Genomic DNA, 14,459 nt, shown 5'->3' on the forward strand with positions numbered 1-14,459 from the left:
ATTTTAAACCATCTGCTGACAGAAAGGTGGTGGTGAATAATTTGAACCACCATATTACTGAACCGCGTGAGACCAAATCGATACAATGTGGAGTAGAGGGTATATATAGCCCCGAAGCATATTATTTCAGTTCTTCGCGGCATATTTAATATGTTGTACATTTACAGTACTGAAATCAAGATGACACATCTCACCCGGATTTTTCTTTTTGTCATTGGTAAGTGAATGCTGTCATGCTACAGCAAACTACGGTTATAACGAACACGCTTATAACGAACTAACGGATATAACGAACTAACTTCATAGTCCCGATTATTTGCTGTAATTATGCTGTATATATGCATATAACGAATTACGGTTATAACGAACTAAAATTAGTAGTCCCTTTGAGTTCGTCATAACCGTAGTTTACTGTACTTCATCAGCTACTTTGATCAGCATACCCGTGAAGACCCTTGTTAGAATTGTCTACAGTAGCCCATGAAGTAAAAGGCGACTAACGGGATCGGATGGTCAAGCTCTGTGACTTGGTTGATGCATGTCATCGTATCCCAATTGCGTGCATCGATGCTCATGATATCAATCACTGGATTGTCTGTTCCAGACTCGATTATTTACAGGCCGCCGTCATATAGCTGGAATAGTGCTGAATGCGGCGTAAAACAACAAACCAAAATCATCAGCTTCTTGGATAAGCATACCCGTGGAGATCCTTGTTAGAATTGTCTACATTAGCCCATGAAGTAAAAGGCGACTAACGGGATCGGATGGTCAAACTCTGTGACTTGGTTGAGGTATATCATCATATCCCAATTGCGTGGATCGATGCTCATGGTATCAATCTCTGGATTGTCTGGTCCAGGTTCGATTATTTACAGATCGCCGTCATATAGCTGGAATATTGCTGAGTGTGGTGTTAATCTACAAACCAACTTGCATCAATCATCAGTACGACTGCCTCCGTGGTCTAGTGGTAGAGCGTCCGCCCGGAGAGCGGAAGGTATGGTTTCGATCCCCAGCCGCGTCATACCAAAATACGTTAAAAGATTGTACTTGTTGTTACCCTGCCTGGCGCTAGGCATTAAGGGGCTAAAACAAGGGTTGGTCAGCTTGGAGTCAGTATACTGTGTCTGAGTGGGGTATTCATGTTAAACTCGGCATCGTACATCAGTGGGCTAGCACTATAAAACCAGCATTAGTCCGGACAAGTACAAGCAGCCACACACACACACACACACACACGCGCGCATGCACGTCGCTAAATAAGTGCACTAATCTTGGACGCGACGCTTAACCCCATTTCACCTCATCTATTGGTACGATGAAACCCATGGAATCGGCAAGGTCGCCTAATCAATATTTCTGTCGACTTTTTCAATCCAAACTAAGATACCTTAAAACAATATGTGCATAAAGTCCATCTGATACCTCTGTGAAGGTTGCAATATACTATAATATCATATATCTGTACTATATCATACATGCTATTTATCTTGACTCCCTATTTCTTTAATCCTATTATGGAAATAGAAACTACATGTTTAGTAATTTAATTATTTGTGTGTATTTCAGCAGTTTTGTGTGAGATAGCCCCTGTAAGTATACGGGATACCTGGATGTACATACAGTCAACTACGGTTATAACGAACACGCTTATAACAAACTAACTTTTTAGTCCCGACTATTTGCTGTAGTCATGCTGTATATATGCTTATAACGAATTACGGTTATAACGAACTAAAATGAGTAGCCCCTTTGATTTCGTTATAACCGTAGTTTACTGTACGTTGTCGTGGCTATCCCACGGAAGATGCACTTCATTTCTTTCTTACGTGTCCCTTAAGCAGCACATTAAGGCAAAATATTATTCTTTCGTAAAAGGCTACGATTTAAAATCAATTTTAAATAGTAATTCACATTTAACGACAGTAGCAAATCTTGAAATTTTGAAATCTGTGCACAGTTTTATTCTATCTTCTTGCCGATTTAGAGATTTTGTCTGAGTCTTTTTTTAAAATGTTGGCTTTGCTTTCCGACACTGCGATGTTGTTGTGCTTGATGTACATAATAACATAGCTGTAGTTACGAAAGATAATCGATCAATAAAACACTTACGGAACAATAACTATCTTTAATGTCAATTATATAATGTATATTATTTCTCATGTCACTTTCAATACGTTGTAATTTGTATATGTATCATGTTTGGGAGAGGCATTCAGATAAGAAAAATTTGCTTGTTTGCCAATCCCTCCACGTCTGGAAATAAATATGTTTATATAAAATATACATACCATTACAGTCTGCATCTGAACATCAACATGTCAATTTGAAGTATATCAATACATCCATATCCATTCATGTCTAGAGCATGACAAGTTAAACATTTTATAAAACACATAATATCATGCCATCTTGAATGATGTTTTGTCATCTTCAATGAGAAATCACCTGCATGCGTCCATTTCGGTGTAAGGGTAACGTATATAATGAGTGTACGTTCGTGGGTGTAAGTTTCTATCTGAATGTCATTTACCCGTGGAAACGGACATCTGATATTAAAACATAGAAAAGAAATTAGTTTCTGTTATAATGTGAGAATATTTTGAAATTATTTGCTTTTGCCATGATTCATGGAAGATAAATGTTAGTTTTTCTGTCTAGTTCGTTTTATATAAAATATTAAATATGTACCTTACTTCTTTTGCAAATGTATAATTCTCGCAACAATATGGCTGACAAAGTGCATGTGCAAATTGTATCTCATTGTTTTCTTTTTACAATTGTTTCTTCTTTTTTTTACTATCTTACTATTGTTTCTTTAAGCTGCCTTACATGAAAAGGGCGTAGTTGTTCCCACCAAGAACACCTAAACCAACATAACCAGTATATGTAAGCATCAGCACGTAAATGATTTTATTTAAGGTTTTAGTGTAAGTGACGTATCAAATAATGCAACATATAAGTATGTTAAATCTGTCAAAACCACCAATCAGTACTATAAACCTTTGACTTGACTCTAAAACCAGAATGCATGTCTATTCCTCTGATATACGTAGAAACCAAGGCTCCAAGGGGAGATATTTCTGTGTCCAACAAATGTCCCATTTAATCCCTGTCTCAAAGATTAACCATAATCCTGAATACAAGAAAGGAAGAACTTTCTTTATAGTCGCAGACAAGTGTGATAAATACCATTTCTCAAAGGGGGGGGGGGGGGGGGGGGGGGGGATTTGCTTGTATTTCTGCAGTGTAAGAGAGGCGCCAGGTAAAGTTATGCCAACACATTTGATACGCCACGGTTTTCATATTTTACACGTCAGTAACCAAAATGATGTCCGATGCAATTCCCTTCCATGATTATGCGGGGGCACGGCCGGCCCAGTAGTCTAAGGCGCCGCGATTCGCTGTGCAGAGTTACCTCCCCTGGACACGCCAGAAACCTATGATTGTGGGTTCGAATCCAGGTTCACCCCGATTATGTTTCTAGGTTTGTCAGCACCATACCCGTGCTCGTAAACGTCTGAGACCTGCATCACTTCGGGCTTTCCTCCCACATTAAGCTGACACGCCGTGATATAACTGGAATACTGTTAAAAGTGGCGTTAAACCCAACTCACTCACTCACTCCATGATTATGCTCTTGTTTTTCAGTGGGGGGAGGATACGCTCGATGATCTGATATCGTTCAATAATGGTCAATAACCAATTCCCTTCCACTGATTTACTCAGATCTTGAATAAAAGAGACCAGTAAAGCCGCCTCATCTTTCTTTCATATTTTGGGCCTCAGTAACGCTCTCGAAAAGTTTATGGTAGGCATGTGGAGGACATTTCCAAATTTGTCGCATCAATCACACAACTGTCATCTGATGCAATTTCATATTTTGACTTGTGCCATATATTCCCGTGTTTTTGTTCTTGAACAGTTGACTTGCCTTTGCATGTGTTGGTGACTGGTGCAACCAGCGGGGGAGGTTTAAAGATAATCGTTTGGCTTGTTATCATCGTTATTTGACAGTTAACTTCATTTTCAAATACAGTTTATGATTCTATTTGTCTTTTTCAGACACGTGGCGGAAAGAGGTGAGATGGTACAATTTTTTGTGTGTACTGTTTTCTTCTCAGCAATCAATACACAAGATGAGATATATTAACACATATTAAACATTATATATGCCACTGATTTAATACTGTATAAATAAGCTTATATGTATACATACATATACAATACATGAACCAGCTTATTTCATAAAGAAATAATGTATATATGTATTTATTGCCAGAAATTCATTTTCAAGGGTTAAATGATAATTCTGATATCGCACAATTAAGGTTTAAAAGCCAATCCCCTTGCACTGAATTAATCACCTGAGCTAGACATAAAAAATACCTCAATTGTTTGACAAGAGGTGTGACTTCAACTTTGCAAAATTCAATTGTTTCTTTATGACGAACAATATTTAAACAATTCCAGCCTTCTATGTCCACATTCACAACTTTTAAGGATCAATCGAGCATTCTCTGTTTTCGAATATTTCAAAGAGCGTGTTTGGGCAGGAGGTGAGGTGAGGTGAAATCGGGTTGAACGTCGCGTCAAAGATTATTGCACTTATATAGCGACGTGCATGTACGCGTGTGTGTGGCTGCTTGTACTAGTCCGGACTGATGCCGATTTATCGTGCTAGCCCACTGAGATACCATGCCGCAGTTTAACACGAATACCTCACTCAGACACAGTATACTGATTCCGAGCCGACCAGTCCTTGTATTAGCCTCTTAATGCCGAGCGCCAGACAGGGTAACAACAAGTACCATCTTTTAACGTCTTTTGGTATGATGCGGCTGGGGATCGAACCCCGGACCTTCCGCTCTCCGGGCGGACGCTCTACCATTAGTCCACGTAGGCGGTCGTTTGGGCAGGGTATGCTCAGCTCTTCGCGTACACCTGCCTGGTAGCATCACTTCTCGCTCAGGATTCATCAACACATTCGTGTGATATAGTCGGAATCGTAAAATGGAATGTTATATTGTTGTTGTTGTTGTTGTTGTTGTTGTTGTTAACTTATGTTCCATTCTCAAAGAAAAGTCATAGAATATTCCACAAAATAACATGACTTCTGTTAATAGCAAGCTCAATGATATGTCAACCCCGAATGAAACAAACGTGCTGACCGATGCAAATCTGGGCAAGCCTAATGTCAGCTTCGTTGGAAAGTCAAATGTGGCCACTGATTTTCCTGATAGGTAGGTACCATTGCTCGCATACATGTAGCACTGTCTTAAAATACAACACTGGTCCAGTCGTCTCAGGCGACGCAGTTTGCTGTGTAGAGTTACGTCCCTTGGGCACTCCAAAAACCTATGATAGTGAGTTCCGTTCCCGGGTCGCTTCGATTGTGTTCTAGGTTTGTCAGCACCACTCACTTGCTCTTGGGTATCAACAAAGTGGTAAACGTCTGAGACCTGCATCACTGCAGGCTTTCCTCCCACATTCAGCTGCCCTATCGAATCAACAATATCCTAACTATATCACGGCTGCCTCTAGACAATCGTCAGTACCCTAACTATATCAGGGCATATGTCCTAACTATATCACGGCGGACTGTAAACAATCGGCAGTGCCCTAACTATATCACGGCGGCCTGTGAACAATCACTAATATCCTAACTATACAACGGCAGCCTGTAAACAATCGACAATATCCTAACTATACCACGGCGGCCTCAGAACAATCGACAGTGTCTTATGATATCACGGCGGCCTGAAAACAATCGACAAACATGTCATACAGCTGGTTTGGTTTGATTTTATGATACGTTCCAGGCCCTCGGGTTACAGTGACACGCAGACACCCAGCCTAACCTCCCGACCCAATTAAAAGTCGATTCTTTACACATGCATTTATGTTAGTGATGCATAACGCTAACGACTTTACGAACACCTGGTGTCATCATTATTTTACAGTGATTCATGAACAGATGCTCTTGTTATAGTCGGAATTGCACAATGGACTCCTCTTTTAGCAGAGATTCCAAATGACTATAGGAAGAGTATTAGATTGTCGCTTATATTTCACTGTTATGTTTGTTTGCTTGTTGTTCAACGCCTCACTCAACAATAATCCAGATATTCGATGACTCAAAGTTATGAGGTTGTTAACATGTGTTCCACCCTCCAAGAATATTTTGATATTCGAATATTCCTAAAATTAACATGACTTCTTCTTTAAATAGCGAACTTAACGATATGACAACCCCGAAAGAAACAAACGTGCTGACCAATGCAACTCTGGCCAAGCCTAATGTCAGCTCCTTGGGAAAGTCCAATGTGGCCACTGATTTTCCTGATGGGTGGGTACCATTGCATGTATATATTTTGCATTGTCTTATAATATAAAACCGGTCTGGTCGTCTTTGGCGCCGCTGTTCGCTGTGCAGAGTTGCGTCCCTTGGGCACGCCAGAAACGTGTGATAGTGATTTCGGATCCCAGGTCGGCGCGATTGTCTTTCAAGGTTTGTCAGGACCACACCTGTGCTCTTGGGTATCAACAAAGTGGTAAACGTCTAAGACCTGCATCACTACGTGCTCTCCTCCTACATTTACCTGACACATCGAGATATAACTGGAATATAGCGTTGTTCCCACCTTCTAACTGTCTCACTCACTGAAACAATGTATAATCTTCGAAAAAGCCTTTTTGTCTTTGTTTGCTGTTTTTCGTTTGAATCGGCCATGTGCTATCCATATCACGGCTGCCTGTAAACAATCGGCAGTATCCTAACTATATCACGGCTGCCTGTAAACAATCGGCAGTGTCCTAACTATATCACGGCAGCCTGTAAACAATCGGCAGTGTCCTAACTATATCACGGCTGCCTGTAAACAATCGGCAGTGTCCTAACTATATCACGGCAGCCTGTAAACAATCGGCAGTGTCCTAACTATATCACGGCAGCCTGTAAACAATCGACAATATCTTAACTATATCATGGCTGACAGTAAACAATCGACAGTGTCTTACTTTATCAAGGCGGACTGTAAACAATCGGCAGTGTCCAGACTATATCATGGCGGCCGGTAAAGAATCGGCAGTGTCCAGACTATATCACGGCGGCCTGTGAACAATCAACAGGGTCTTACTTTATCAAGGCGGACTGTAAACAATCGACAGTGACCTAACTATATCACGGCGGCCTGTAAACAATCGGCAGTGTCCTAACTATATCACGGCAGCCTGTAAACAATCGACAGTGTCATACTTTATCACGGCGGCCTGTAAACAATCGGCAGTGTCCTAACTATATCACGGCGGCCTGGAAACAATCGACAAACATGTCATACTACTGGTTTGGTTTGATATTATGATACGTTCCAGGCCCTCGGGTTACAGTGACACGCAGACACCAAGCCTAACCTCCCGATCCAATTTAAAGTCGCCTCTTTACACAGGCATTTATGTTAGTGATACATAACGCTAACGACTTTACGGACACCTGGTGTCATCATTATTTTATAGTGATTCATGAACACATGCTGATGATATAGTCGGAATTTCACAATGGACTCCTCTTTTAGCAGAGATTCCTTATGACTATAGGAAGGGTATTAAATTGTTGCTTATATTTTAATGTTATGTCTTTTTGTTTGTTGTTCAACGCCTCACTCAACAATAATCCAGATATACGATGACTCAAAGTTATGAGGTTGTTAACATGTGTTCCACCCTCAAAGAATATTTTGATATTCGAATATTCCTAAAATTAACATGACTTCTTCTTTAAATAGCGAACTTAACGATATGACAACCCCGAAAGAAACAAACGTGCTGACCAATGCTACTCTGGCCAAGCCTAATGTCAGCTCCTTGGGAAAGTCCAATGTGGCCACTGATTTTCCTGATGGGTGGGTACCATTGCATGTATATATTTTGCATTGTCTTATAATATAAAACCGGTCTGGTCGTCTTTGGCGCCGCTGTTCGCTGTGCAGAGTTGCGTCCCTTGGGCACGCCAGAAACGTGTGATAGTGATTTCGGATCCCAGGTCGGCGCGATTGTCTTTCAAGGTTTGTCAGGACCACACCTGTGCTCTTGGGTATCAACAAAGTGGTAAACGTCTAAGACCTGCATCACTACGTGCTCTCCTCCTACATTTATCTGACACATCGTGATATAACTGGAATATAGCGTTGTTCCCACCTTCTAACTGTCTCACTCACTGAAACAATGTAAACTCTTCGAAAAAGGTTTTTGTCTTTGTTTGCTGTTTTTCGTTTGAATCGGCCATGTGCTATCCATATCACGGCAGCCTGTAAACAATCGGCAGTATCCTAACTATATCACGGCAGCCTGTAAACAATCGGCAGTGTCCTAACTATATCACGGCAGCCTGTAAACAATCGGCAGTGTCTAACTATATCTCGGCGGCCTGTGAACAATCGACAGTGTCTTACTTTATCAAGGCGGACTGTAAACAATCGGCAGTGTCCAGACTATATCAGGGCGGCCGGTAAAGAATCGGCAGTGTCCTAACTATTTCACGGCGGCCCGTGAACAATCGACAGTGTCTTACTTTATCAAGGCGGACTGTAAACAATCAGCAGTGTCCTAACTATATCACGGCGGCCTGTACACAATCGGCAGTGTCCTAACTATTTCACGGCGGCCTGGAAACAATCGACAAACATGTCATACAACTGGTTTGGTTTGATATTATGATACGTTCCAGGCCCTCGGGTTACAGTGACACGCAGACACCCAGCCTAACTTCCCGATCCAATTAAAAGTCGCCTCTTTACACAGTCATTTATGTTAGTGATGCATAACGCTAACGACTTTACGGACACCTGGTGTCATCATTATTTTACAGTGATTCATGAACACATGCTGATGATATAGTCGGAATTGCACAATGGACTCCTCTTTTAGCAGAGATTCCTTATGACTATAGGAAGGGTATTAAATTGTTGCTTATATTTTAATGTTATGTTTGTTTGTTTGTTGTTCAACGCCGCTCTCGACACTAATCCAGATATACGATGACTCAGAGTTATGAGGTTGTTAACATGTGTTCAACCCTCAAAGAATATTTTGATATTCGAATATTCCTGAAATTAACATGACTTCTTTAAATAGTGAACTTAACGATATGACAACCCCGAAAGAAACAAACGTGCTGACCGATGCAACTCTGGCCAAGCCTAATGTCAGCTCCTTGGGAAAGTCCAATGTGGCCACTGATTTTCCTGATGGGTGGGTACCATTGCATGTATATATTTTGCATTGTCGTATAATATGAAACCGGTCTGGTCGTCTTTGGCGCCGCTGTTCGCTGTGCAGAGTTGCGTCCCTTGGGCACGCCAGAAACGTGTGATAGTGATTTCGGATCCCAGGTCGGCGCGATTGTCTTTCTAGGTTTGTCAGGACCACACCTGTGCTCTTGGATATCAACAAAGTGGTAAACGTCTGAGACCTGCATCAGTACGGGCTCTCCTCCTACATTTATCTGACACATCGTGATATAACTGGAATATAGCGTTGTTCCCATCTACTGACTGTCTCACTCACTGAAACAATGTATAATCTTCGAAAAAGCCTTTTTGTCTTTGTTTGCTGTTTTACGTTTGAATCGGCCATGTGCGATCCATATCACGGCTGCCTGTAAACAATCGGCAGTGTCTAACTATATCTCGGCAGCCTGTAAACAATCGGCAGTGTCCTAACTATATCACGGCAGCCTGTAAACAATCGGCAGTGTCCTAACTATATCACGGCTGCCTGTAAACAATCGGCAGTGTCCTAACTATATCTCGGCAGCCTGTAAACAATCGGCAGTGTCCTAACTATATCACGGCAGCCTGTAAACAATCGGCAGTGTCCTAACTATATCACGGCTGCCTGTAAACAATCGGCAGTGTCCTAACTATATCACGGCAGCCTGTAAACAATCGACAATATCTTAACTATATCACGGCAGCCTGTAAACAAGCGGCAGTGTCTAACTATATCTCGGCAGCCTGTAAACAATCGGCAGTGTCCTAACTATATCATGGCGGACAGTGAACAATCGACAGTGTTTTACTTTATCAAGGCGGACTGTAACGATCGACATTGTCCAGACTATTGCACAATGGACTCCTCTTTTAGCTGAGATTCCTTATGACTATAGGAAGGGTATTAAAGGTAAATTGGTCTTTCCAGGGCATTCTCACAATAGTCACGTCGATTATTAGTACCTTTTCTCCCAATACCGATTGTCATATCTCTCCCAGTTTTGGATGCGATCGTTCGGCCACTGTGTTCATCTTTTTACGACGTCATCAAGTTGCAAGAGCGTTTTGGGAACCTCTAGAAATGAAGTCATGATAGAACAATGTTTCATCGTAAAATGAACCACGCTTTGTTCTTCATTGTTCTTTGCGATTTATCACATAGCTATCTTATATATACGAATATTTAAACAATTAACATGACTTCTTCTTGAAATAGCGAACTTGATGATATGACAACCCCGAATGAAACGTACGTACTGACCAATGCAACTCTGGTCGAGCCTAACGTCAGCTCCCTGGGAAAGTCCAATGTGGCCACTGATTTGCCTCATAGGTAGGTACCACTGCACGCATACATGTGGCAGGTCTTCATGATCAGAATCTGCTATCTTTACATTTTCTAATGACTACCACAGTTAAGATAAGGATGTACGAACATAGGCACAAAATCAGCGCTAAATCTAAAACATTAATACAAAATATAAAATATAAATTTCTGAGATACAACAGTTTAATATTCATATAAAATCTATTCTGATACATGTATTTGTATGTTCGCCTTCAAGGTCTAGGGTACCAACGGCTACGGCGTATCACCTCGTATTGAAGCAGGGGTGTGGAAACTGGACACTTTTCCCTGACAATGACAGACTGTATCTGTGGCACGGGGGGAAGGCCACGGTAATGTGATTCCCTGATTTGTGATTTACGTGAATATTTTCCGGCAGTTGATATTGAATCTTCACGACAAAGCCAGGATAAGTTGAGTTGTGACCTGAGAATTATGTGTGAGGTCCGCCCACTGTCGTCTGCCATTGTGAACATAGGGGTAGCGGGTGGTCCTCGGCAAGTAGTACGATGGATATGTGCGTGTCCTGTCGCGGCTAACAACGAGTTCTAGTGGCGAGATCAGTAGCACATAATAGTACGTGTTGATGTGAGATACCTGATGACTGTGAAAACTGTGACAGAAAATTTGCATAGATAATAGTAAATGAGTTATATCGCGACAATGAAGGAATTCATTTGCTGTAAAAATCGAATCCTTTTTTACCCAAGAGAGCAAAAATGAAAAGTGTCATGTCATTATTCAAATGATTGTGAAGGTTGAGAACTTAACGCAATGATAGTTGCCTCAATGCCATACTCCTTAATTAAACCCATTCTTTCTCCATGTAATTTAGACCCGTGAAGATCTGGTGTAGAATAGATCTTCAGCAACCCATGCTTGCCGAAAAGGGGACTATGCTTGCCTTAAAAGGCGACTAACGGAATCGGGTGGTCAGGCTCGCTGACTTGGTTGATGCATGTCATCGATCCCAATTGCGTGGATCGATGCTCATGATATTAATCACTGGATTTTCTGGTCCAGACTCGATTATTTACACACCGCCGTCATATAGCTGGAATATTGCTGAGTGCGGCGTTAAACAACAAACCAACCAACCAACAAACCATGTAATTTATGACATTATCGGCCAATTTTTGAGACTGAGAATGAATAATCTGGTCATGCTTACCTAGCTTGTCACATCCACCTCTAAATAGTCTTAAGAACAACACGTGTGTCCACGGGAGCTAGTAAATTTCATTGTCATGACCTGCACGTGCACACATGTGTACACCCTCTCTACCTGTAACAACCAAACGTGTTTGTTCAAATTCTGTTCCCCGCCTACTTATCTCAAACTCGTCTGGTGAGTCGGTTCAAGTCATCCTGATTACCAGGGGTGCACGTCACAAATTCCTCAGACTGTTCACATTTCAAAAGAGTTGTCGCTCACATGCCCAAAACACGTATTCCCATTAGGGATCCAGGGTCAGAACATATCACAAGCATCATGGACCGCCTCCGTGGTCTAGTGGTAGAGCGTCCGCCCGGGAAGGTCCGGGGTTCGATCCCCGGCTGCGTCATACCAAAAGACGTTAAAAGATGGTACCTGTTGTTACCCTGTCTGGCGCTTGGCATTAAGGGGCTAATACAAGGACAGGTCGGCTCGGAGTCAGTATACTGTGTCTGAGAGGGGTATCCATGTTTAACTGCTGCATGGTATCTCAGTGGGCTAGCACTATAAATCGGCATCAGTCCGGACTAGTACAAGCAGCACACGTACATGCACGTCGCTATATAAGTGCAATAATCGTTGACGCGTCGTTAAACCCCATTTCATCTCACCTCACAAGCATCATGGCGGGTGTTCAGGGGTGGTCGGTACACTCACAGAAGGATGTTGCTGCTGATGATATCCATCACTGGTCTGCTTGTCTCTGTGCGAATGCGTGTTAGTGTGCGAGTGCGTGCGTGCGTGCGTTTTTTAACGGCACAACCATCACTATTCAACCTATATCATGATTAGTCCATAATCCGGTGCTTCTCACCATGAGAAACCTGATGTATGTTTGTTTGTTTGTTGTTTATGGCCACACTCAGCAATATTATAGCTATATGACGGCAGTCTGTAAATTATCGAGTCTGGATCAGACAATCCAGTGATTGACAACATTAGCAACGATCAAACCCGATGTGTGCTTGTTTGTTTGTTGTTTAACGCCACACTCAGCAATATTACAGCTATATGACGGCGGTATGTAAATTATCGAGTCTGGATCAGACAATCCAGTGATTGACACCATGAGCAACGATCAAACCTGACGTATGTTTGTTTGCTTGTTGTTTAACGGTCGACGGTATGTGAATTGTCGAGTCGGGATCATGAGCATCGATCTGGGCAATTGGGATTATGTGACATGCACCAACCAAGTCAGCGAGCCTGACCACCCGATCCCGCTTGTGTGTAGCTTCAAGACACCTGCTCAAAGACTCAATAACTGAATGGTAATGTCCCCATTGTTTCCAACATTGCTTCACACAGGTTAAAACGGTCGCCGCCAATGGAACAGTGCAACAAGAATGTTTGGGCAACGCTTTAAATGATGCCGACTGCTCGTACGTCGTGGGCGTCCCCGCTGGAAGGTACAACAGCGTCTGTCCAGAGGAGCCCGGTGTCTTCACATGCATTGTCATCGGAGCATCGGTCCAAAGTAAACATATTTTTCCGTCTAATTCATCAGTGTAAATAACGCCCGTGTGTTCTGACTGAGCATTTAAATAACGTTCCAACAGCTAATTTCCCAGGATAGTGGTTTTACAAGTTTTCTATTTTTTACGCAATTCGTTTGTTAATTTAATTTCTCAAACATATTTATTTCTGGTAACGATGAAAAAATGCGATTGGTTTTCTCCAGAATAAAAGTATATTTAATGTTTTGGGTGGTGTGTGGGTGTCATTAAATACATAACATATATTCATCAACGTACCTGCCCACAGACTCATAACATCAATATGCCACTATATAGGAGTAGACTATGGAGGTAGAATACCCACTGCCAAAGATTGGAAGTACGTGTCGAAGTCTGTCACATTTCGGATACTATAATTATCTTTTGCCTGGCCAGTCACAGAGACAAACCACACACGATATGGGGGGATAGTACTGACAGTAATCATGTGATTTCCAATCTATAATTCTGTAATATCACTTTTTAGACGGCGAAGACATATCCTACAACGACATGTTGAATGCGAATCTTCAGCATGAAGACATCATAGCAAGAACGTAGGAGTGTAACAGGCTCAAATAATATCCACCGTGTAGTCATTGGTGAATAAACACGGACATGAAAGAACAAGTGTGTTTTGTCATTTACATGTATGTGCCGATGTTATCATAGTTTAACACAATAAAACGCTCTGTTCTCGATCCATGCAATTGGGATCGTTGACATGCATGAACCAAGTCAGCGAGCCTGACCACACGATCCCGTTAGTCGCCTCTTACGACAAGCATAGTCGCCTTTTTCGGCAAGCATGGGTTTGTGAAAACCTATTCTGCCCCGGATCTTTACTTTCAACCCATTAGTTGTGTCTCAGGTGTGACATAGGTATACCTGGAGTCGTCACTATTGGATGATGATTTAAATACATATGTATATATTACTGCGTGTGTGATGATGATGGTGTTGACACGTTTTCGTGCTTGCGTGCGTGCGTGCGTGCGTGCGTGCGTGCGTGCGTGCGTGCGTGCATGTTTTCTCTTTTTCTATTCTGTAAAATGCAGGAATTACTTCTAGGGGCACTAACAAGTAACTACGAACCCTAACTGGGTTGTAGACTCCGCATTTGGAAA

General features: G+C 42.0%; 1 protein-coding gene across 1 annotated transcript; it reads left to right on the forward strand.

Annotated features, from left to right (window-relative positions):
- The first annotated feature begins 180 nt into the window (after positions 1–180).
- LOC139455069 (uncharacterized) lies at positions 181–13,893 on the forward strand. Its single transcript, XM_071236649.1, has 11 exons — positions 181–217; positions 1,573–1,595; positions 4,069–4,085; positions 5,130–5,246; positions 6,236–6,352; positions 7,788–7,904; positions 9,136–9,252; positions 10,489–10,605; positions 10,838–10,952; positions 13,145–13,313; positions 13,820–13,893. The coding sequence occupies exons 1-11, from the start codon at positions 181–183 to the stop codon at positions 13,891–13,893; spliced, it is 1,020 nt and encodes a 339-aa protein (XP_071092750.1).
- The last annotated feature ends 566 nt before the right edge of the window (positions 13,894–14,459 follow it).

This window comes from Haliotis cracherodii, unplaced genomic scaffold (genome assembly GCF_022045235.1).
Source record: "Haliotis cracherodii isolate W230 unplaced genomic scaffold, xgHalCrac1.p SCAF_1, whole genome shotgun sequence".
Classification (NCBI taxonomy): Eukaryota; Metazoa; Mollusca; class Gastropoda; order Lepetellida; family Haliotidae; genus Haliotis; species Haliotis cracherodii.

What these genes read in the sequence shown, in the direction of transcription:
- LOC139455069 (XM_071236649.1), top strand. Translation starts at nt 181, where the DNA reads ATGACACATCTCACCCGGATTTTTCTTTTTGTCATTG. An exon ending in GCCACTGATTTTCCTGATGG is followed by an intron (nt 7,905 to 9,135) that starts GTGGGTACCATT and finishes TTCTTTAAATAG; the next exon opens with TGAACTTAACGATATGACAA. An exon ending in CATCGGAGCATCGGTCCAAA is followed by an intron (nt 13,314 to 13,819) that starts GTAAACATATTT and finishes ATCACTTTTTAG; the next exon opens with ACGGCGAAGACATATCCTAC.